The 21242-nt window shown below is 42.6% G+C and overlaps 1 protein-coding gene across 7 annotated transcripts in view; it reads left to right on the top strand.

The window, feature by feature from the left end:
- RGS12 (regulator of G protein signaling 12) overlaps window positions 1-21242 on the top strand; it is a 93142-nt gene that overhangs the window by 45294 nt on the left and 26606 nt on the right. For all 7 annotated transcript variants that reach the window (XM_083398939.1, XM_083398940.1, XM_083398938.1 and 4 more), the window contains 10 exons: window positions 202-223; window positions 3888-4057; window positions 5079-5171; window positions 9037-9180; window positions 10503-10673; window positions 11516-11669; window positions 14509-14597; window positions 16278-16472; window positions 17979-18052; window positions 18576-18702. In XM_083398939.1, the coding sequence (XP_083255065.1) occupies window positions 202-223; window positions 3888-4057; window positions 5079-5171; window positions 9037-9180; window positions 10503-10673; window positions 11516-11669; window positions 14509-14597; window positions 16278-16472; window positions 17979-18052; window positions 18576-18702 (1239 nt within the window). The remainder of the gene's footprint in view (window positions 1-201; window positions 224-3887; window positions 4058-5078; window positions 5172-9036; window positions 9181-10502; window positions 10674-11515; window positions 11670-14508; window positions 14598-16277; window positions 16473-17978; window positions 18053-18575; window positions 18703-21242) is intronic.

Here is a 21242-nt window from a genome sequence, read left to right as displayed (position 1 = left end):
ATTCCCTTTATAGCCAGCGGGAACACGTTTGTTGACATTGGTGGGGAGAATGAAATTGCCCTGAAGGGGCTGCAATGGATGGCTCAAAATTATCAGTGAATTTGGAACAAAAGTCTGGTTCATATACTTTTGATAACTGAACAATGCTCATTATCTATAGCAGTTTATGTGTAACTGATGTTTCTCCCTCTCTCTTTGCAGTGTGCAGCCGTGTCTGATGGAGGTAAGCATTAATATGTGGAAATATTTGATGTTTCTTAATTTGGCACTGTGGCATTGGATGATAATTTTAGCAGCCTTATTTTATAAAATTTGTATACCACTTGATTGTAAAACAGGAGTCAGCAAACTTTTTCAGCAGGGGGCAGAGCCACTGTCCCTCAGACCTTGTGGGGGGCCAGACTATATTTTGAAAAAAAAATAAATATGAATGAATTCCTATGCCCCACAAATAACCCAGAAATGCATTTTAAATAAAAGGACACATTCTACTCATGTAAAAACACGCTGATTCCCGGACCGTCCGCGGGCTGGATTTAGAAGGCAATTGGGCCAGATCCGTCTCTCGGGCCTTAGGTTGTCTACCCATGTTGTAAAACAACAACAACAACAACAACAACAACAACAAACTACCTTCAAACCGGCTAACAAAAAGATAAAGATAAAGGAATAAAATCAACCTAATGGCTAGTCGTATTTGTTTGGAAAAGAGACCTAATATTAATGTCTCAGTGGAGTTTATTGCGTATAATGCTGATCTGTGTTTGTTGTGGTTCACTAAGAATGTCTTCATCCTCCAGCCCGGTCCAGGTTTGCCAGAAGCTCCCTTCAGGAGGGCGTGATCCTGGAAAATCTAGTTGTACAATGGGCCAATCTCATATCAAGGCATCTGTTCTTCCTGATTACTCATCCAGATGATGCCCTGTCTTCTTGTTAATCATACCTAAAATGCCCAAATAGGATTTGCATTAAAGGCACCATCAGTGCCTGGAGACTGACAGAGTAGTGCTCCTCCAGTATGACTACTGCTGCTGCTAATACTAAAAATTTATAAAGCACCATAAAGTTAATAAACAATACAGTCCCTGTCCACATAGCCAGACTATCTAACTGACTCAGTGCAAAAGGAGAAGAAAACAGGAAGAGAGAGACAGGTATACTCAAGTTGCAAAATTTATACATGCTGAAGCCTGTGAGGTGTACTCCGCCTTCCTTGGTATGCCTTTAGTGATTGTGAAGCTTATTTACAATTTTATCAGTATCTAAATATAGAAGAGCTGTTTCATTGGCCTTTCTTAATGTTTTGCCTTCGTAGCTCGTAGATAGGAAATATGCTAGAGATCCTTTTAGAGATAAATGTTGGCAATGATCACTCACATCTTCTTTTTCTGTAGTTACTATCAGGAGTCCTCTCATGCAGCTCTTTCCAGGCCGGTTTTTAGAGGCCCTGCTGAGTGCTTTTCTTGGAGAGACTTTTATCTGTATCACTGAGAAGGGGGCAAAAATTGTTGTTTCTCTTTCAAACCTGTTCTGGTTGCCAGTTAATCTTAGTTCACCACTCTTTGTAACTGGTTTTACTGAGGCTGTGATTTTGTATTTTGGGTTATTAGATAAAGACATCCTGCTAGCAGAACCATCGCTAAACTTAGAAAAGGGAAGGGGGAGAAACGGCAAAGGGCAGAGAAGGAAAGGAGTGTTCAATGTTACCTGTCCCAGGCCTGGCTGAGGCAAAACGGAAACGTGCTGCTGAGTCCCTGCCCTGCCCTGGGAAGTCAAGGAGGCAATATCTCTGCACCAGGATCCCTGACTGAACTGAGTTTAAAAGAACAAAGGGGCAAGGAATAGCAGGGAGACCAGGTTGGAGCAGCCTGAGTGTCCTGTGACGTAATCTTCCTCCTGGAAACCATGAAATGGACCTTTAAGAATGAGTAGGACAGTGGTCAAAGTGCAGGCGACAGAACACCCAGAACAACCCAACCATTTCTCTCCCTGCTGCCCTTCTAATGGCTCGCAGGGAAAGTCTTTTGAGGAGCATGGAGGTGTATGCTGTGTTTCATTTCTTTGCTGTCCAAATCAGCTGCCGTTGCTTGCCATGCCAGTACAATGTGAATAATTCATGTTCCTTCAGCGACAGCAGTTGAAGGCCCTTTCTTTAAATTATTTATCCAGCTTTTTATAATGCTTTGTGCCAAGTATATTGAGGATATCTCTTGTGGCTATAAGGGGAAATAGACGTTCGAGTAAAAAATGGGTAATTTGTTGAAGAGTTGTTTGAAGAAGATGTTGTAATATAGTGGGAGGTGTTGCAGAAGAACAATGTTCCACACTGTTCAGAGAGCGTCTATCAAGCCTGCTCCAGGGGAATGGATCTGTGTTAGGAATGGATACAGAAGGATGGTTTTCGGTGAATGGTTTCAAGGATTTGGTTAAATGGCACTACAGTGGCTCTTACCAGCTCTATCCAGGTAATACCTTCAGTGATGCTGATGATCGTTTAGAGATATAGGCATTCTGAATAGGATTGTGCTGTTTCACTGTAAAAATGATTGCATGGGAAATATTTCTTTTGAAAGGGTGGTTCTTTGCTTAAATATTTTTGGCATGATTATTAAACTAAAACTTAAAAAAAAACCCTCTTACAATCAGTAATATTGTTAGCGTTTTATTTTAAAAGGTTCCATTTTTGGTAGTATTTTTATGAAAGCACGAAATTGGTAAATAGGAAAATTATTTGAATTTGCCTTTCCATTCAGTTACAATTTCCCCACTTTGCATTTTTATTTGTAACAGTTGTGGAGATGTTATAACAAGGAGGACAACAAGAAAGAGAGGGTTTGTTTATCAGTGTGCATAAAATTGCTAATAACTTACCAGAAGGATCTTTAATTTCATCTGCTGGAGTGGGAATGCACAGTAAAACTGTACGACTCCAACTGTTAAAGTCATTAATAGAGACCCTATATTAATGCCTTTTGCTTGTCTAGAGGATGTGGAGATAGAGCTGTGGGTGTGGAAACTAGCCCACTGCATAAAAATACACCCACTGCTCCACCCACTTTCGCATCTGGGCTCACCCACGGCTGGCATGTTGCTCTTGGAAGGCTGCCCCAAGCAGAACGCAGCCCTTGAGCTGAAAAGGGTTCCTCACCCCAGTAGAGGACAAGGTCCCCTTGCACCACCCCATTCCCCCGTCCGCCTCTGAGCGCAAGTATGGCTTAGTCCACATGATGTGACAGGTGGGTGGTTGACTTTTGTGTGTCTTCCATAACTTCATCCAGCCCTCCTTCTCTGTGTCTTGCAAGTTGTGTATACTGCCCTTCACCAGTAGGCCACAGTAAAATATAAAACAGTACAAGAAAACAATTCTATAACTTTGACACACACAAAAACAAGAGAAAAATGCAATAATAAATTATCTATCAGTCCAGCAGTGGATGTAGCTGCTGCACTAGCCCAAGCCAGGCATAGGTTTTCCTAGCCAGGAAGACCCCTTGGACCTCCAGACGCTGGTTTAGCACTTTCATTGCTTCTCCTGGTACCAGCAGAACGGAGAGATAGGGCTGGGTTTCATCAGCTTAGTGATAGGGTAGCCACATGGTAGACACAAAGATGTGCTTGAACCTATGATGATCATATGCATCTAATCAAATTGGAGAAAGTCTGCATTCCTTCACTGGAGGGGAGGGATAGTCTGTTTTGTACAGGTTACAAGTGAGAGAGGAGCTTGCGAGGTCCGAGTTCAGATTCTGCAAGATTCTGCTCTCCTGCTCAACAGTGATGTCAGAACAATAGTTTGATACAGAAATTGTAGCTGAAATTTATTTTCTGAAAAGTTTGAATTTTTGTAATTTGCTGATAAATTAATTGGTTATTTCTTCCCACAACAGAGCTAAATAACACAGATTTGAAAGATTGTGTCAGTGATAACAGCCTCAGCAGCAATGCCAGCCTCCCCAGCGTCCAGAGCTGCCGGCGACATCGGGAAAGAAGAGTTGCAAGTTGGGCGGTTTCATTTGAGCGGCTTCTGCAGGACCCAGTTGGTGTAAGATATTTCTCTGTAAGTAAGGGACAAAATGCTAACTTTTTTGGTATTTATATTAACGTAAACAAAAAATATCCAACACAAATTGTGCATAAATTTTAGCTTATTTCAAAAAGAGAATTAACTCCGATGTAAAATCTCCTGCATTAAATATGCTCATTTTTGTTGCATTGGGCCCGTTTTATGTTTCCAAAAGTCTAAACGAAGCCTGTCAAAAATTCTTTCTACCAGGATAAAAATAGTGATGTGCAAATACCAGTTAAATTATATTTGTGCTAGAAATTTCAAGCTTCCTCCATGAACATTAAAAAGATTGCTTTTTCTAAAGACTTGCATATTAGCTTCTACTGTCACTTACATGCGACCATGAGGGGGTGTCATTTATTTTTATTTTTTAATCCTCAGGAAAAGTGATTATTGCTTGAAAAGGGGTGCAGCATTCTTTAAAATGAGTATTGTGAGCAGTTTCTTGTAATCAGCGGGGCTAATTAAAGAGATTGCTGGGCAAATCTTAGATTGAATCCTAATTCCAGCAATGTGAAGTCTACAGAACCCATGTGTGTATCACATGAAGGGGCTCCATGAATAGAACTTGAGTCGGGCTACACTGCTGGCCATGCCCTCAACTTCACATGGCCGGACTCTCCCCAGCCTCCAACTTCCATGCATTGATCACAAGCCTCCTGAAAAGGAACACCTATGCATAGGCAGCTATGCTCAATGCGCACAAGTTGTAGGCAGGGCTAGCCTGGCTGCTCAGTGTTGGAGGCACAGTCAACAGGTCAGCCCCACTCTTTGTTCAGTGAGTGAAGTGGACTATCAGGTAATGGAAGTGTGAAGCCATTTAAGTACAGGAAATTATTGTTTCATTGAAAAACTATCATTGGACCATGTCTGGTCCTTATCTCCCAGACTCCCCTCTATGGAAAAGTTACTTAAAGGTAAAGAAATTGAGACCTAATAGTCTCTGGAATATTGTAATTACTTTTGAATCAGGCCGTCTTTGAGTGACAGCTATTCACTTTTCTTTTTCTAGGAATTTTTACGGAAGGAATTTAGTGAAGAAAATATTTTATTCTGGCAGGCCTGTGAATATTTTAACCACATATCCGCTCATGACAAAAAAGAGGTAGGACCATGTGGCCATGTGCTGCTTATGTTATATATGAACTACTAGTAACTTAGTGCTGTATAATTTTTGGGAGAAGGTCTTCATGGTTTTAGCTTGGTTGGGGTAAGCCCTAATGATTCTCAGTTCAGGGGTCCATTTCCTGAACCGAGATGAATGGCATATCAGGAGAATACAACTGTAAATGTTTGAGATTCCATGCAACAATTCCCCCCTCCTTCGGGTGAGATCCATCCACTCTGCAATGTGGGCACTACCCTACCCTTCTCTCATGCTTGTGCCAGCATACACTAGGCATATTTGGGAGCTGGGAAATGCCTGGCCCAGTGGCCACATAAGTACCACTGGCTCTGGCTTTGCAACAGAAGAGTGAAAGGCAGGACAAGTTTTAAGCAAAAGCACGTGCCATTTAGTATTGCCCAGTGGCAAAGCGTGGGTTGTCAGCACCCGGGGCAAGGCAAGTAATTTGCGCCCCCTAACCCGTGGATTTGCGCCCCCTAACCCGTGGATTTGTGCCCCCTAACCCGTGGATTTGCGCCCCCTAACCCTAACCCCCAGGTGTTGCGCCCGGTGCGGCCGGCCCCCCCTGCACCCCCCACGCTACGCCACTGGTATTGCCACAGTGCTCCTCTTTCAGAACGAAGTGACCAAGCAGGTAGTACTTTCCCCGGGGGTTACTTTTATGCAGGTGTTACTTCCCTCAGGGATTGCACGACCCCCAGAACTGTGCCTGCCACCTGAGATGTTGTGAGATATCAGACAGCCCCACAAAATCATACAGGAGCTTCCCAGAGCCTGGAAGGCAACGTGGGAAGAGCTCTGGGACTCTGGGAGGGTTGTGCAAGGACTCTGGAGGCTCTCTCCCAAGAGATCACAAGGGCCTCCTAGACCCTGGTGAGGAAGGCTGTCCTGCTCCCTCATTCATTCGTTCACTATTTTTTGGAACAGAACATTAAGCTGTAATCAAATATGTGAAATATGCATATTGCAGTCCAATTGAAGTCGAAATATGGAGCGGGCAGCAGAAGTCTGCCTGCCAACCCCATTGCTGACACTTACACACTGAGTGGGACTTACTTGCAAACATTATGGGCAATGCTGAGATGTCAGGGAGGGGTGGGGAGGTACACAGGTGTTGGGACTGGGGGTAGGGCCAGCAGGTGCAGTTCTACTGCCCCCTCAACACATTGGCTGTTGTGAAAAGGGGTACAACAAATGCTGCAAAGAGTTGCCTTCCCTTCTGACACAGACCTGATACACAACACACACACAGGTCCCTCTGTTGGAAAGCTAGTTGTCCAAAATTTCAGTTATCCAAACACAAAGAATTAATGCCCAAACCTCTCTACAAACGGCTGATTCAGAGATCCGAACAGATGGAGTTTGCCAACCTGTTTACTTGTTTGTGGCTTGCTGGTCGGCAGCAGTCATTTTGGGCAGAAACCAGGGAAGGGATGGAGGGAAGGAGGAGTGGAAATTGAACAAACCAGTTTTTCCTTCATTTGGCTTTTGCTGATTGGCTGAAGCAGCTTCGGGCAGAAAGCACGGGGAGAAAAAGCATGGATTAGAAATGTTTCCATAGAAAATAATGAAAATCATTGACTTGCTATGTGAATTCTTGCCTAACGAACAATTTTATGGGAACGAACGATTTCCTGGGAACATACCATGTTGAGAAAGTGGGGCCTATGTGTACCGAAAAAGCCTATTTTCTTGGTCACTTTGTTTTGGAAAACAGGCCTTATGACAAACCTGTAGCACATAATGTTTTTTCAACCAGAACCAATAGGCTTTCTTCAGATGAAAGAGAGTTCTTTTATTATATGTATATTTAATATTTTATTGATTTGTTTAAAGAAAAGTGCAGACATAACAAAAAGTTGGAAAAGAAAGAATAAAAAATGTAAACCATATAGCGTCACAGCCTGGAAGGACGAAAGTACAAAGATCTATTTGATAACTAAACAAACTATTACTCCATCTTTCCACCTGGCACTTTTGAAACTGTATAGGGAAACAGAATGGGTTTTGAAAAGCAAAGAGCTTATCTGTCATCAACAGCAGCCCAGGGCTCTGTTGCCAGAACCTAGAAGACCTTCAGTCTCAAGAATTGGGATTGCTTTTACTCTAGGGTTTGGCAACTTGCCCCCTTGAAATGATATCTCATAAACTGGAAGTATCTAAAGGGTAGAGCTTGAATGACCTTTCCTTTTTTTTGGCTATATGGCATGAATTTATTTCTTAAATAAATATTGAGGGACACGGTCACTCAATGTCACCAGTATATGCAAATGTTTGGTTGATCTAAAACATTATAGACCCTTTATTCTCAATAACCATGGAACTCACAGGTGGAGAACACTTTTATTCTTACATATCTTTATTATTTGTAAAGGGAATCAATGTATGAGTTAATACTTTATTATCTCTTTGGAGCTGTGTTGTATCTTTGAGAGGTTTCTGTTCTCTGAGAGCTTAGCTGCTCTTCATCTGGAGAGTCTCTTAGGCTCTGGTTCTAAGGTTTTAACCATTTGGATGTGAGGTCTATCAGCCTTGGTCTGAGGAAAAAATGGGACTCTCTGTTTGAAACTTTCTCTGGACAGGTAAATTATTTTCAGTTCAGATCTGGGGAAAGGTGAGGCAAGAAACTCACTTTATACATTTAATTGAATAATTCCAAGTTGATATTTTTCTGATATTTGGTAACTGTAATAATAGACATTAGCACATTAGAATAAAATTAATAGATAATTTACTTTTTAAGATTTTGGGGGAGATCTAAGGGAAGTAAAAAGCACAAAAGAGCAGCTACAAAACAGATGTTGTACTTTTTAAGCTGTATTTTTATATTGGCTTTTAATTTGCTTTGATTGTAGAATTTGTTTTGCAAGTCCCCTTGAATTATGCATTTAATAAGTAATAGTAGCAGATGCAAAGTAACTGCTGCAGACCAGACCACCGTCTGTGCTAGGGTTTCTCATTGCCACTCTGCACTCACACAAGGCTGCCCTAACACCCAGGGGGAGAGCCCTGGCAGGGTATTCTGGGAGCCCTGTTGGATTGTTAAAAAGTCTGATGAGAGTAGTTTGTAGATCCTGTAGCAAGGGCCAGACTCAATGTGATATTAAATTTGTGAATTCTTGGAAGTGTCTAGTTTTTATTTTAAATATGAGGTACTGGGCAATGGGGTAGCTCTGTGGTCTAAACCACAGAGCCTAGGACTTGCTGATCAGAAGGTCGGCAGTTCGAATCCCCGCGATGGGGTGAGCTCCCGTTGTTCAGTCCCTGCTCCTGCCAACCTAGCAGTTCAAAAGCACTTCAAGTGCAAATAGATAAATAGGTACCACTCCTGCGGGAAGGTAAACGGCGTTTCTGTGCACTGCTCTGGTTTCGCAAGATGCGGCTTGGTCGTGCTGGCCTCATGACCTGGAAGCTGTCTGCGGACGAACGCCTGGTCCCTCGGCCTATAGAGCTAAGATGAGCGTGCAACCCCAAAGTCATCTGCAACTGGACCTAATGGCCAGGGGGACCTTTACCTTTTTACTGGGCAATGAGGACTGGGGCTTGGGCCTGCATGTAGGGATTTTAAGCTTTCCCCCACATCATAGTTATCAATGAAAATCCCCCCACCCAGGGAGAAATTGCTGTTTCAGGTGGGTGCTAGTGGGGAGGGATTAAGTATTTTCTCCTTGTGTGCTGCAGTCCTGATCCTGATGCCCCCAAGCTGCTCTTATTTAAAAGAAAAAATGTTAGACATGTTAAATGCATTCACACATTTAACCCCACATCTAGTTTGACCCTGATTCCTTAATTACTTTGCAAGTTGTTTTGCTTCCAGGTCAATAACAGGACTTGTGCTTTGTAGCTTTCTTTCAGAGCTCGGGAGATCTTTAATAAGTTTTTATGTAGCAAAGCTACAACCCCGGTTAATATTGATAGCCAAGCACAGTTGGCAGACGATGTCCTCAATGCACCGCATCCAGATATGTTCAAGGATCAACAGCTTCAGGTGATTTTTGAAATGTTAGAAAGTATGTTTTGGAGAGCTTATAAGAGAGACTTTGCTCGTGATGTGATGTAACACGGAAAATGTTGGGCAGAGCTGTGGGTGGGTGAAAATGTGCTTTCCACCCCCTGCTACTGGGTAAAGATTGCTTCCCACAGCTTGCACGCCTCAGATGATGCACATGCTTGTCTTCCTAGCCTGCTTTCGTCTTTATCCCTCTTCACTCCTCTGCACCCCAATAGCCTTGCAAGTTATCCAGCTAAACATTTATTTGTTACCTTAAATAAAACCAGATTTTTTTTAACTTGAAAAACTGTTCTGAAGGGGGAGGGTGTTTGTGATTGGTTGCCTTTTGTGATAACCAGCAACACTGTTGTGAACTGGATGAGCGATTAAGAGAAGGCTGTGCATCCGACCAAAACGGGGTGAATGCAGAACCAGAGCAGACTCACTGCGCATGCATTTAGACGTACACGGTATGGGTTTTTTTCTCCAGTTCTAGGCTCGATGCTTCTCTGCCACTCACACTCAATCCCAATCATAATTTCACAGAATCATAGAACAGTAGAGTTGGAAGGAACTCTGAGGGTTCATCTAGACCAACCCCCTGCAATGCAGGAATCTCAGCTAAAGCGCACATGACAGATGGCCATCCAGCCTCTGCTTAAAAACCTCCAAGGGAAAAGAATACACCAGAGGTGCAATATCACAAAGCAGAAATGAGCAAAATATCCAGAAGGTGCAGAGAGTGATAAATTAATCCAAATAGTATCAATCTCAGTTCAGATTATTTTTACATTTTTGAAATACTTTTCATCATATTAGATTTAATGTAATGTACAGCATTAAACATAAATTGGTAAAGACTTTCAAGTCTTTAGTTTTTCAGTTACCCAGAATAAGAAATCCCAGTTGTTCTGCAGTGTCTCCAGCCAGCATTTCCCCAAGAGATACAGATATAGATACAGATATATTGGACAGGTTGGTGCCATGGATCAGATTCAGCCAAAATGAAGCACTTTTTAAAATTAAGCACTTTTAAGTAGTAAGCACAATCTCTCTTATTGAAAACACTGGAGTGTAAAAGTCATTTACATGGTAACATTTATGACAATAGTCTTTTATTTGCAGTTGTGCAGGAACTTATTTTATTTACAACAGTTCACAGAAATTAGATGTAGCTTCCATTTTCTTCCTAAACTGCAAGCACTCTTAGGACAAATTACTATCATTATGCTAATGTTTAGCATTTTTTAAAAAATGATGCTTGCAAAAGCTTTATTCAGTGTTGTTGTTTTTGAGATGTTGATGTGTTTGCTTCTCAGATTTTCAACTTGATGAAGTTTGACAGTTATACACGTTTTCTGAAATCTCCACTTTACCAAGACTGTATTTTGGCAGAAGTAGAAGGTCGCCCTGTTCCTGATCCACAGTACCCTCCCAGCAGCCCTACTTCTAAACACAGCTTTGGTTCTGAGCGATCAACACCAAAAAAGGTTTCTGTCTCTTACATGACCAATCATTTACAATCAAGCGTTTTTTGTTTGTTGGTTTTCTGGATGTATAGGAAAATATAACCACTTTTGCTTATAGTGCCCTATGTTGACATGAGGGTCTGGGACAGATGTAATGAATGTGCTGAAGTGAGCCTCAAGCTTTTATTTTGCCACCTTCCTTCTATTTTTTCTAGCACCATAGCAAAAGATCGGAAGCATTCTGTTCCACATTTAGATGAGTTGCAGTTCCACATGATATCTGCGTTGGTACAAGAATTTACAGAATTTACAGATTTGGGGTAACAGAGTTTGGGGTGCAAGGGCACCCGTAACTGCTAGAGTTTGTGAATGTTAGAAAATAATAAAGGGGTAGGATTTAGCTGATTTTTGGAGTATTGAAGGGAAGAAGTTAGGTCAGTGGAAAAATTACAGGCTAAGTTCCCTTTCCAGGCCAGGGTCTCACCTGGGATAGAAGCCATTAAGATGGCCCAGCAGGGGAAATCCTTGTGCCTGTGCCAACGGAGATTACTACAGGAAAACTGTCACCTTTTAAAACTAGTCTTGGAATAGCAGGGAGAATGGGGATGAGCAGACAGAAAAGGAGGAGTTGCTTGGAAGGAGTTTTTTGGGAAGGGGAAGCAGGAAGTGGAGAGTGCTGTCTTGTCACATGCGAAGGGAAAGAAGAGAGAGACCAAGACTTGTTGAGGTAGTCACTTGTATGAAAGGTTAGTTGTGAATTGGGCTATAATAATTAGCTATATCGGAAAGTATAAGTGCTGCTCTGATTAAATTAGCACAACATTTCCATCTGTTTTTCTTTTTTAAAAATTACATTATGATAGTTAAGTGGAAAATCCAAGTCTGGGCGATCTTTAAATGAAGAATCGGGAGAGGAAGACCTTGAAAGGAAAAAAAAAGGAACATTTTTTTCGTGGTCTAGAAGCAAGAGTTTGGGGAGATCTCAGAAGAAAAAGGAGAATGGTGATTATCCCAAAGGTAAGTTTTAATATTAAAATAATGATATTATTAGTGATATTATCATTATGATTACTAACGGTAATAATAATAATAATAATAATAATAATAATAATAATAAATTTTATTTGTACCCCGCCCTCCCCAGCCAAAGCTGGGCTCAGGGCGGCTAACAACAATCAAAATAATCCAACATTCTAAAAACCTTTCATTATAAAAATTAATTAAAATCAAATTGATGGCAACCATTAAGCAAGATTCTGTGCAGATTGCCAAAGGAGGGGGTCAGGCTGCGCCCTGACCAAAGGCCTGGTGGAACAGCTCTGTCTTGCAGGCCCTGCGGAAAGATGTCAGGTCCCGCAGGGCCCTAGTCTCTTGTGACAGAGCGTTCCACCAGATTGGAGCCACAGCCGAGAAAGCCCTGGCTCTAGTTGAGGCCAGCCTAACCTCTCTGAGACCTGGGACCTTCAGGATGTTTTTATTTGCAGACCTTAGGTTTCTCTGTGGGGCATACCAGGAGAGGCGGTCCCGTAGGTACGAGGGTCCTAGGCCGTATAGGGCTTTAAAGGTTAAAACCAGCACCTTAAACCTGATCCTGTACTCCACCGGGAGCCAGTGCAGCTGGTATAGTACCGGATGAATGTGATCTCGCAGCGACGACCCCATAAGGAGTCTCGCTGCGGCATTCTGCACCTGCTGGAGTTTCTGGGTCAGTCTCAAGGGCAGCCCCACGTGGAGCGAGTTACAATAATCCAGTCTGGAGGTGACCGTCGCGTGGATCACAGTGGCTAGGTCAGGGTGAGAGAGATAAGGAGCCAACTGCTTAGCTTGGCGAAGATGAAAAAATGCCGCCTTTGTTATAGCTGTAATCTGCGCCTCCATAGAGAGGGAGGTATCGAAGATTACAACCAAACTCTTAACGGACGATGCTGGCACTAGTTGCACCCCTGCAAGAGATGGGAGTTGCCCCCTCAATCCCATATCACCCCGTCCCAGCCAGAGGACCTCTGTCTTCGAAGGATTTAACTTCAACCGGCTCCCACGTAACCATCCAGCCACAGCTTCCAGACATCTGGTCAGTGTGTCTGGGGCCAAGTCAGGATGGCCATCCATCAACAGATAGAGTTGGGTGTCATCGGCATACTGATGGCAACCCAGCCCAAAACTCTGGACAAGCTGGGCGAGGGGGCACATAAAGATGTTAAAAAGCATCGGAGAGAGAATTGCACCCTGAGGCACTCCACACACCAGGGAGTGGCGCGATGACAATTCCCCCCCAAGCGCCACCCTCTGTCCCCGACCAGAGAAAAACGAGCGCAGCCATTGAAGTACGGTGCCCTGGATCCCTACGTCGGCAAGGCAGTGGTCCAGGAGTTCGTGATCGACCATGTCGAAGGCTGCTGACAGGTCTAGAAGAATCAGCAGCCCCGACCCGCCTCGATCCAGCTGCCTGCAGAGATCATCTGTTAGGGCGACCAGAGCCGTCTCGGTCCCATGACCAGCGCGGAAGCCGGACTGGAATGGATCGAGAGCCGATGTTTCATCCAGAAACCTACCAAGCTGTTCAGCAACCCCTCTCTCAATCAACTTACCCAGGAATGGAAGATTCGAAACCGGGCGGTAATTGGATAGATCTAAAGGATCTAATGATGTCTTCTTTAAGAGCGGGCGCACCACTGCCTCCTTCAGTTCCCCTGGGAACATCTCGGTGCCAAGGGACAAATTGATGATATCACCCAGGGGGGCCCGCACCTCGTCTGGACACGCTCTAATCAGCCAAGACGGGCACGGGTCAAGAGGACAGGTGGTGAGCTTTCCAGCTCGGAGGAGTCTGTCCACATCGGCTGGGGATATCTGGTCAAAGTGGTCCAATACTGGACCCGAGGACAGTCGAGGGGCCTCCAGTTCCCTTATTGTATCCAAATTGGCAGGGAGGTCATGGCGGAGCAACAGGACCTTCTCCGCAAAAAAGCTCGCAAATGCCTCACAGCTGTGTGTCAAATTGTTATTTAAATTTGGCTGTCCTTCAAGGGACGTTAAAGACCTAATTATACTAAATAATTGTGCCGGGCGAGAGCTAGCGGATGCAATGGAGGCCGAGAAGTAGGACTTCTTAGCGGCCTTCACTGCCATCTCGTAGGTTTTCATAAAAACCCTATAAGATGTTCTTGAGGCTCCGTCACGGGCACCCCGCCATACTCGCTCTAGCCGTCTGAGGTCCCGCTTCATTTTCCGAAGCTCCTCGGTAAACCAGAGAGCCCGGTTTCTGCGGGGTCGCAGAGGGCGCTTAGGTGCGATCTCATCGATGGCTGCTAGGAGCTGGATATTCCAGCCCTCAACAAACTCAGTCAATGAGTCACCAGGAGGAGCAAGGTCCCGCAAGGCCTGACGGAATCTATCAGGGTCCATCAGCCTCTGCGGGCGAGCCCAAATCGGCTCTCCACCTAAGCAGGGTGGGGGTGGAACGTCAATCCTGGCTTTCAGAGCGTAGTGATCAGACCATGGCACCTTCATTGAAGGAAACATTATTCGTCTGAATTCTGAACATGTCTACAACGTAAGTCATAGCCATATTTGAAACTTCTTGCTCAGAGTTCCATACTTTTGATGGTCACAGCAGCTTAATTTGCAAACATAGAATTATAGACACTGTTTATAGTCTCAAGCATGTTTAGTTGACTGCAGTGGGCAGAGCATTATGTTTTTTTGATCTTAAAGCATGATTAGGAAGCTGTTTCCATAATTCCACACGTGACATATACTCAGCATTTTATTTGAAAATTCTGCTCTGGTGATTGAAAGTTGTCTAATAAGATTGTTACTATATGTTTAAATTAATTGCGCTCTCCGTGATTTTAAGATTGCTGTACAGATTCCTCTCATGCCAATGGATTGTCCTACAGACATGAATCTCAAGACTCATTGTCATCATCTGCAAGTCTTGAAATGGTAAGGCTTGCATGTTAGGACCAGAAATGTGTCAGGGAGAGCATGGGGGTAAAAACTTGAATAACTGTACTCCCTAAGTTAAAACACCCAGAGATGAGTCAGAAAAATACTGCTTGGTAGGCAAAAGTCCAGCTGCCAGACAGAAAATAGGATGTGGTGTTTCATTATGCAAAAATAATGTGCAAATGTTAAAGGAGAGAACAAGTTTTGCATTTTAAATAGTATAGATAATCAAAATGCAGTTTCATTCAATAATTTGTTACTGTAATTGAAAGTGTGTGTGTGTGTGTGTGTGTGTGTGTAAAATGAAAGGTGAAAGGTTTTTTTAAAAAAAGACAGCAAATCACACTGAACACAGCCTAGCCAAAGTTAAACATTTTGAAGTCCCTTTGATATCCACGGCATATGCTTAACTCATAATTCAATGGAGCTTACTGCTTATCTTTGAAATGGTCATTTGCATTGCTTTAAAAGCATTGTCAAGTAGGAACTTAAAGGTCTTTCACATCCCCTGTTGCTTTAACTGGAGATGCCATGGATTGAACCCAGAATCTACTACATGCAAAGCAGGCAATCTATCACTAAACTATGTATCTTATCTGAAGGAAGTATGCTCTAGTGAGAATTATATTGCATACTGTAGTAATTTGCATTTATAATACATCTTTTCTAGCCTAGCACCCTAAACATTTGTGTTTTGTAATAATATTTTGCATTTCATGTGCTCTTTGATGCTCAGGTTGTTTGATATCGAATATATAGTTGGCTGACTAACAATTTTAACATTTTTATACACATTATTATATGCATTACTGCGCATATGTTTTCCTAAAATATTAATTATAGAAACATAGAATAGAATTGTAGAGTTGGAAGGGACTTCAAGGGTCATCCAATCTAACTCTCTGCAATGCAGGAATCTCAATTAAGCATCCATGACAGATGACCATCCAACCATCTCCTTAAAAGCCTCTAAGGAAGGAGAGTCTACAATCTCCCAAGGGTGTCCATTCCACTGTCTAACAGTTCTTGCTGTCAGAAAGTTCATCCTGATGTTTAGTCAGAATCTCCTTTCTTGTAACTTGAAGCCATTGGTTCGAGTCTTACCCTCCAGAGCAGGAGAAAACAAGCTTGTTCCCTCTTGCTTGTAACAGGCTTTGAGATACTTGAAGATGGCTACCACATCTCCTCTCAGTCTACTCTTTCCCAGGCTAAACATACCCAGCTCCTTCAACCGTTCCTCATAAGGCTTGGTTTCCAGACCCTTGGTCAACTTGGTTGCCCACCTCCGCACGTATTCCAGCTTGTCAGCATCCTTCTTAGATCCTTCTTAAGAGCACATAAACATGCAACAATACTATACATGCAAAAATACTTATAGATAAAAAATGTGTTGCAGATATAGTTCACTGTAAGACTTGACTCTTTCATCCCTGCTAGCCCTCATTAACAAGGAGAGAGTATGTAGTGTATAAAATGGCGGCTTCTTATAAGAGAATAACAATATTTAATTCTGCTTCCACAATAATTTAACAAAGGAAAGTTAAACCTCAAGTATTTTTCTTTACAAAACATGCAGTGGTATTTGGCTTGTAATGCTGTTTTCCAAGTAGCCTTTCTTCTCTGCTTGTTATTTTCATTTCACGTTGAATGTTAACCTGCGGTCTTGTCTCTTGAAAGTTTGACTCCTATAGGGCATCTGCAACTGAGAAAGAGAAGACTTCTAAATGCTGCCATATAAACCTTCCAGATGGCTCATCATACACAATGGCTGTTAAAGCTGGATTCTCAATCAAAGAGATGTTATCTGGATTCTGTGAGAAACAATGCATTAACATAGCTGCAGTAGATCTGTTTCTAATTGGTGGAGACAAGGTACTTGATTTGGTATTCTAAGCATTGCCTGCATGTTCACAGTCTAGCAGACATTTTGTTTTATTTAACAGGATTTGTATACCACTTAGTTATCAAAACCTACAAGTTGTTTACATAACATATGAAACATACTTTAAAAGTACTGATAAAGTCAGATGTTAAAAACAAGTTCACAAAAGAAAAAAATTAAATATAAATAAATTCAACAGGTTTTAAACTATACATAATAAAATAATATTAAAATACATGTCAGAAAATGTTTGAGTAGGATTGCTTAAACAAAAGTTTTAGCTGACAGTAAAAACAATGCCATGAAGGACAGGGGATACCAGAGTATAGGTGCTGACACACTGAAGGATCAGTTTCTTGCATGTGAAGAACAAACATTATGTGGCACTTGTAAAAGTGCCAATATCACAGATCAACATGGTTGAATGTGCTTATATGGGGAGATGAGAGAAAAGGAAAAGGGAATAGGGAGGGAAGAGGAAAGCAAGCATTGGAGCAACTGATTCTTCATTGGCCAATAGAAGAATCCAGGTTCCCAGTAGACCTTGGTCTCATGCCTCCCATCAGCTCTGCAGTCACAGGGCGATTGGCAGGTGGAGTAGTTATGAATTTCCAAAATCCTTTGTCACTTCCTTTATCTGCATTTATTTCTGATATTGCATGACGTTGCTTTTAATAATAATGTTATGTACATTATCACAAAATGCGATCATAATTTTAAAATATGTTGCATACATACGCTCATACTGTTCTTGTACAATATTTCCCATAATGAGTGTGAAAGGAGAGGGAGGCAGAGGCAGTTTCTGCACTCGGTTCATTAGCTGTTAGAAAGGTGTGGAGTTTGCAATCCTCAGCTATTCCCAACAAAGCAGGTAGGCATGAGGAATCACCTTGAAATATATACATATATATGTGTCAGGGAACTGCCATCGGAGCGGGAGGCGGAGAGGAGGCTCCAGGACGATGGTGGAGAGGGTCCCAGTAGGGAGAGAGGTAGCCCATCTGCTGGGGAAGGAAATCAGCGTAACACCAGTGGAGAAGGGGGGCAGATGGGGGAATCGGAGAGGTGGCTCCAGGACTCTTCGCAGGAGACCAGCAGAGAGGGCACGAGTACTCCGTTGCCCACACCCACTTTGCGCAGAAAACTTCCGCGCAGGCAAAGGGGCAGGAGACTGGGCGTCAAACAGCTTATATGCTGGAAGAGGTTTAAGAAACGCCCACTGACGGATACTGCCAGTGACTGAGGCAGCCACGAAACTTGAGGCTGTCCAGACAGAAAGGGTTCAACCAGGCAACCTAGCCAGGAGTAACGGCAACTTACGCACGAGCAACCCCTAGAACCATTACAATATGTATTCCACAAAATCTCAGAAAAGCCCTAAGTAGTAGTTTGCACTGTACTGATACTAAGGTTGTTTCCTGTTTTTGATAGATTAATTCCCCCCTAAATACCATTTCTATTACCATGTTCTTCTGTTCCTTCTATGGTTGTAGCCACTTGTATTGAATCAGGACAGCAGCATTCTGGATTCTCGAGCTCTTCGTTTAGAAAAGAGAACTTTATTTAGGTAAGGAAAAAACCTCCTTCTCCTGTGGCTTTTAAAGTTGATAGCACATTGTGTCCCGTTTCTCTGCCTGAGGCAAAACAGGGGCATGAGATCTCGCGAGATACCCCTGAAATCTCACAAGATCTTGTGTGCTCTGTGAGATCTCACAAGATTTCGATGAGAGATCTCACCGGAAACTGGCGCCACTGCCAGCGCTGCTTCTCCACCAGCGGCAGGGCAGGCAAGGCAGCAGAGTTCATTTGGTTTTCAGCTTCTTCGACAGAAGCTACTCTGGATGTTGTACCAGAACAGCACCTTTGGGGCAATTGCTGCAGAGACAATAATTGCAGTCTTTCTCAAGAACGCAAAGGGTGCAGTAGATCTGTAAAACTGATGTGATCTGTAAAAGTGAAGCTACACTGAACAAAATACATTGTTCACAGCTTCTCATGTATTCAGATACCCTAACATGATTGCAGACTTCTTATATGTTCTGAATGGCTTTTAATAGCAAAGACTTACTGAATGTTTTCATATATTTTAGGTTGGATCTCATTCCTATCAATAGATCTGTTGGCTTAAAAGCTAAACCTACCAAACCAGTAACAGAAGTCCTTCGGCCAGTGGTTGCAAAATATGGTTTAAATCTTAATAATCTTGTGGCAAGGCTAGTAAGTAATTTATTAGAATATGTTTAAAATCTTTAGCTTTGCTTATATGCAGAAGAATATACAGGTTGTTTTATAGCATATTTGTAATACCTTTATATAGGAAGCACCATATATTGAAGTACAAATAATACAGTCAAGGTATTTCATTCCAGGTTGTTGTTTTTTTAGAAAAACAAAACACCTATGTGTCTGTTACTTTCATCCTGCTTAATATACAAGATTTTTAAGCTTATTTGGGACACCATTATCCTTTACTTCTGAACTCTCTTTTTCTATTACTGATATATGTTTGAAGACTCTAGATGCATGTGTGCATTTACTTTTGCGGTTATCAAATCTGAAAGAATAGGAAGTAAAGGTAGATAGCAATAATATGTGTGTTAACACTATACATTTGTCAAATGCTTATTCATGCGAGACACCCTATTAAATACCTCTTCTCCTGAAACATGAATAGCTTTGTTTTAAGATATGATCTCTTATCTTCAGATCTGTCTGAGTCCAAAAAAAGGTAGGACAATGGTCTTCACAGCCCAGTAAACCTGGGCTGATCAGGAATGTATTGCCATGAAACATACTCTGTTGGAAAAATTAAAAGATTTATAGGGCAGCTAATCTAACTGCACTTCCGGCAGCGTGGTTCAAACTTAAGAGGACATACAAATCTCCGATATATTTCAAAAAGAATCAGGTTCAAAGGGAAGCATGGCAATGCTTAATAGATCCTCCTTGAGGAGAGATTCACCCACCTTTTGGAGAGTAGCTGCAAAAGAATGGTAAAGCAGCCCATCTGAAGTGGAATATGCTATCTGACGGGTCTGGGAAACAAATTTCCATTCTCTATATCCAAGCAACCAACCAACCATCACAAGCAGTGCTGGCCCAGAATGGCCCTCAGTTACTATAGAGCAGGGGTGCCCCAACTTTTTTCAAAGAAGGCCAGATTTGATGAAGTGAACGTGCGTGAGGGCCGACCAGAGTTGCTGAGCTTCTTTTAGGATTTTACCCCAGGACATATACTGCCATGAGGGCCGGATTAAATCAGCCGGTGGGCCGGATTAGACCCCCGAAATAGACTTTGAACATGCCTGCTATAGAGGAAGTGTGTCAGTTTACTGTAAATCTCAAACAAGGCAAAGTCCCAGGGGTAGATAATATTCCTTCTGAGCTATTTAAAGCCAGTGTTGAATAGTGGGCCCAACTGCTAGTCGCCTTGTTTACCAGCATCGATCAGTCAGCAATTATTCCTGACAATTGGGGATTAGCAATTATCATACCACAATATAAGAAAGGGAATAGATCTGAGCCATCTAATTATAGACCGATTAGTCTTTAAAGTATAATTAGTAAACTAGACGCTGCCCACCTCTGTAATAAACTAGTGGATTGGATGAATCAGGAAAACATTCTAGCAGAAGCACAAGCAGGATTTAGGGTGGGGCTGTCAACCATAGATCAAGGACGTGTGCTCCAACATGATAACAGAATAAATGATGCTAGGAGGGAGCTGCAGTCCAAGAAAGGAAAGGAGCACCTAGCTAGTTTAAATGAATTCACATCTCCAGGGCCTGATGAGCTGCACCCAAAGGTACAAAAAGAGCATGCGGGTGTGATCTCTGAGCCTCTGTCTATCATCTTTGAGAATTCTTGGAGAACAGGTGAGGTCCCTGCAGACTGGAGGAGAGCCAGTGTGGTGTAGTGGTTAAGAGCGGTAGTCTCGTAATCTGGGGAACCGGGTTCGCGTCTCCGCTCCTCCACCTGCAGCTGCTGGGTGACCTTGGGCCAGTCATACTTCTCTGAAGTCTCTCAGCTCCACTCACCTCACAGAGTGTTTGTTGTGGGGGAGGAAGGGAAAGGAGAATGTTAGCCGCTTTGAGACTCCTTAAAGGGAGTGAAAGGCGGGATATCAAATCCAAACTCTTCTTCTTCTTCGATTCAGAAAGGGAGGAAAAGATGACCCTGGTAACTTCTGACTGGTCAGCTTGACACTGATACCAGAAAAGGTCCTAGAACTGATAATTAAACGGTTGGTCAGTGAGCACTTAGAAAAGGATACTGTGATTAGTAAGACCCAGCACGGGTTTCTCAAAAGCCAGTCATGCCAGATGAGTCTCCAGTGACACAGCTGGATCTTGAAGCACCCCAGGCTGCCAACCTGATCTTACCAAGCAGCTTCACTTCTTCACCAAGCAGAACCTTGGTATAACTTGGTATAACTTACAAATCAGCTTATTAATAATTTCAGATTGCTTTGCCACCATCCTACAGACTGACCTGTCCCAAAAATCAGTCGTCGTCACTGGATTGCATCTTCTCCCAAGCTGGGATCCTTGTTGATGGCTTTTTGGTTATGTTTTAACTCAGATGTTTCCCAGAGTAATAATCATAGTAACTATGACCTAGATTTTTTACTATCATCATCATTATTAAGAAAGTTATTACCTGTCCTTCACCAGCAGGTCCCATGACAATTTAACAGCACAGGCATTTTTTCAATTCTATTTGATATAGTTGGTGGTCAAGTTGCTGAACTGTTCTAG

This window comes from Podarcis tiliguerta (assembly GCF_965153285.1).
Source record: "Podarcis tiliguerta genome assembly, chromosome: 9".
In the NCBI taxonomy this organism is placed as follows: Eukaryota; Metazoa; Chordata; class Lepidosauria; order Squamata; family Lacertidae; genus Podarcis; species Podarcis tiliguerta.
The sequence above is the reverse complement of the archived record's forward strand: the minus strand, read 5'-3'. Positions and strand labels throughout refer to the sequence as shown.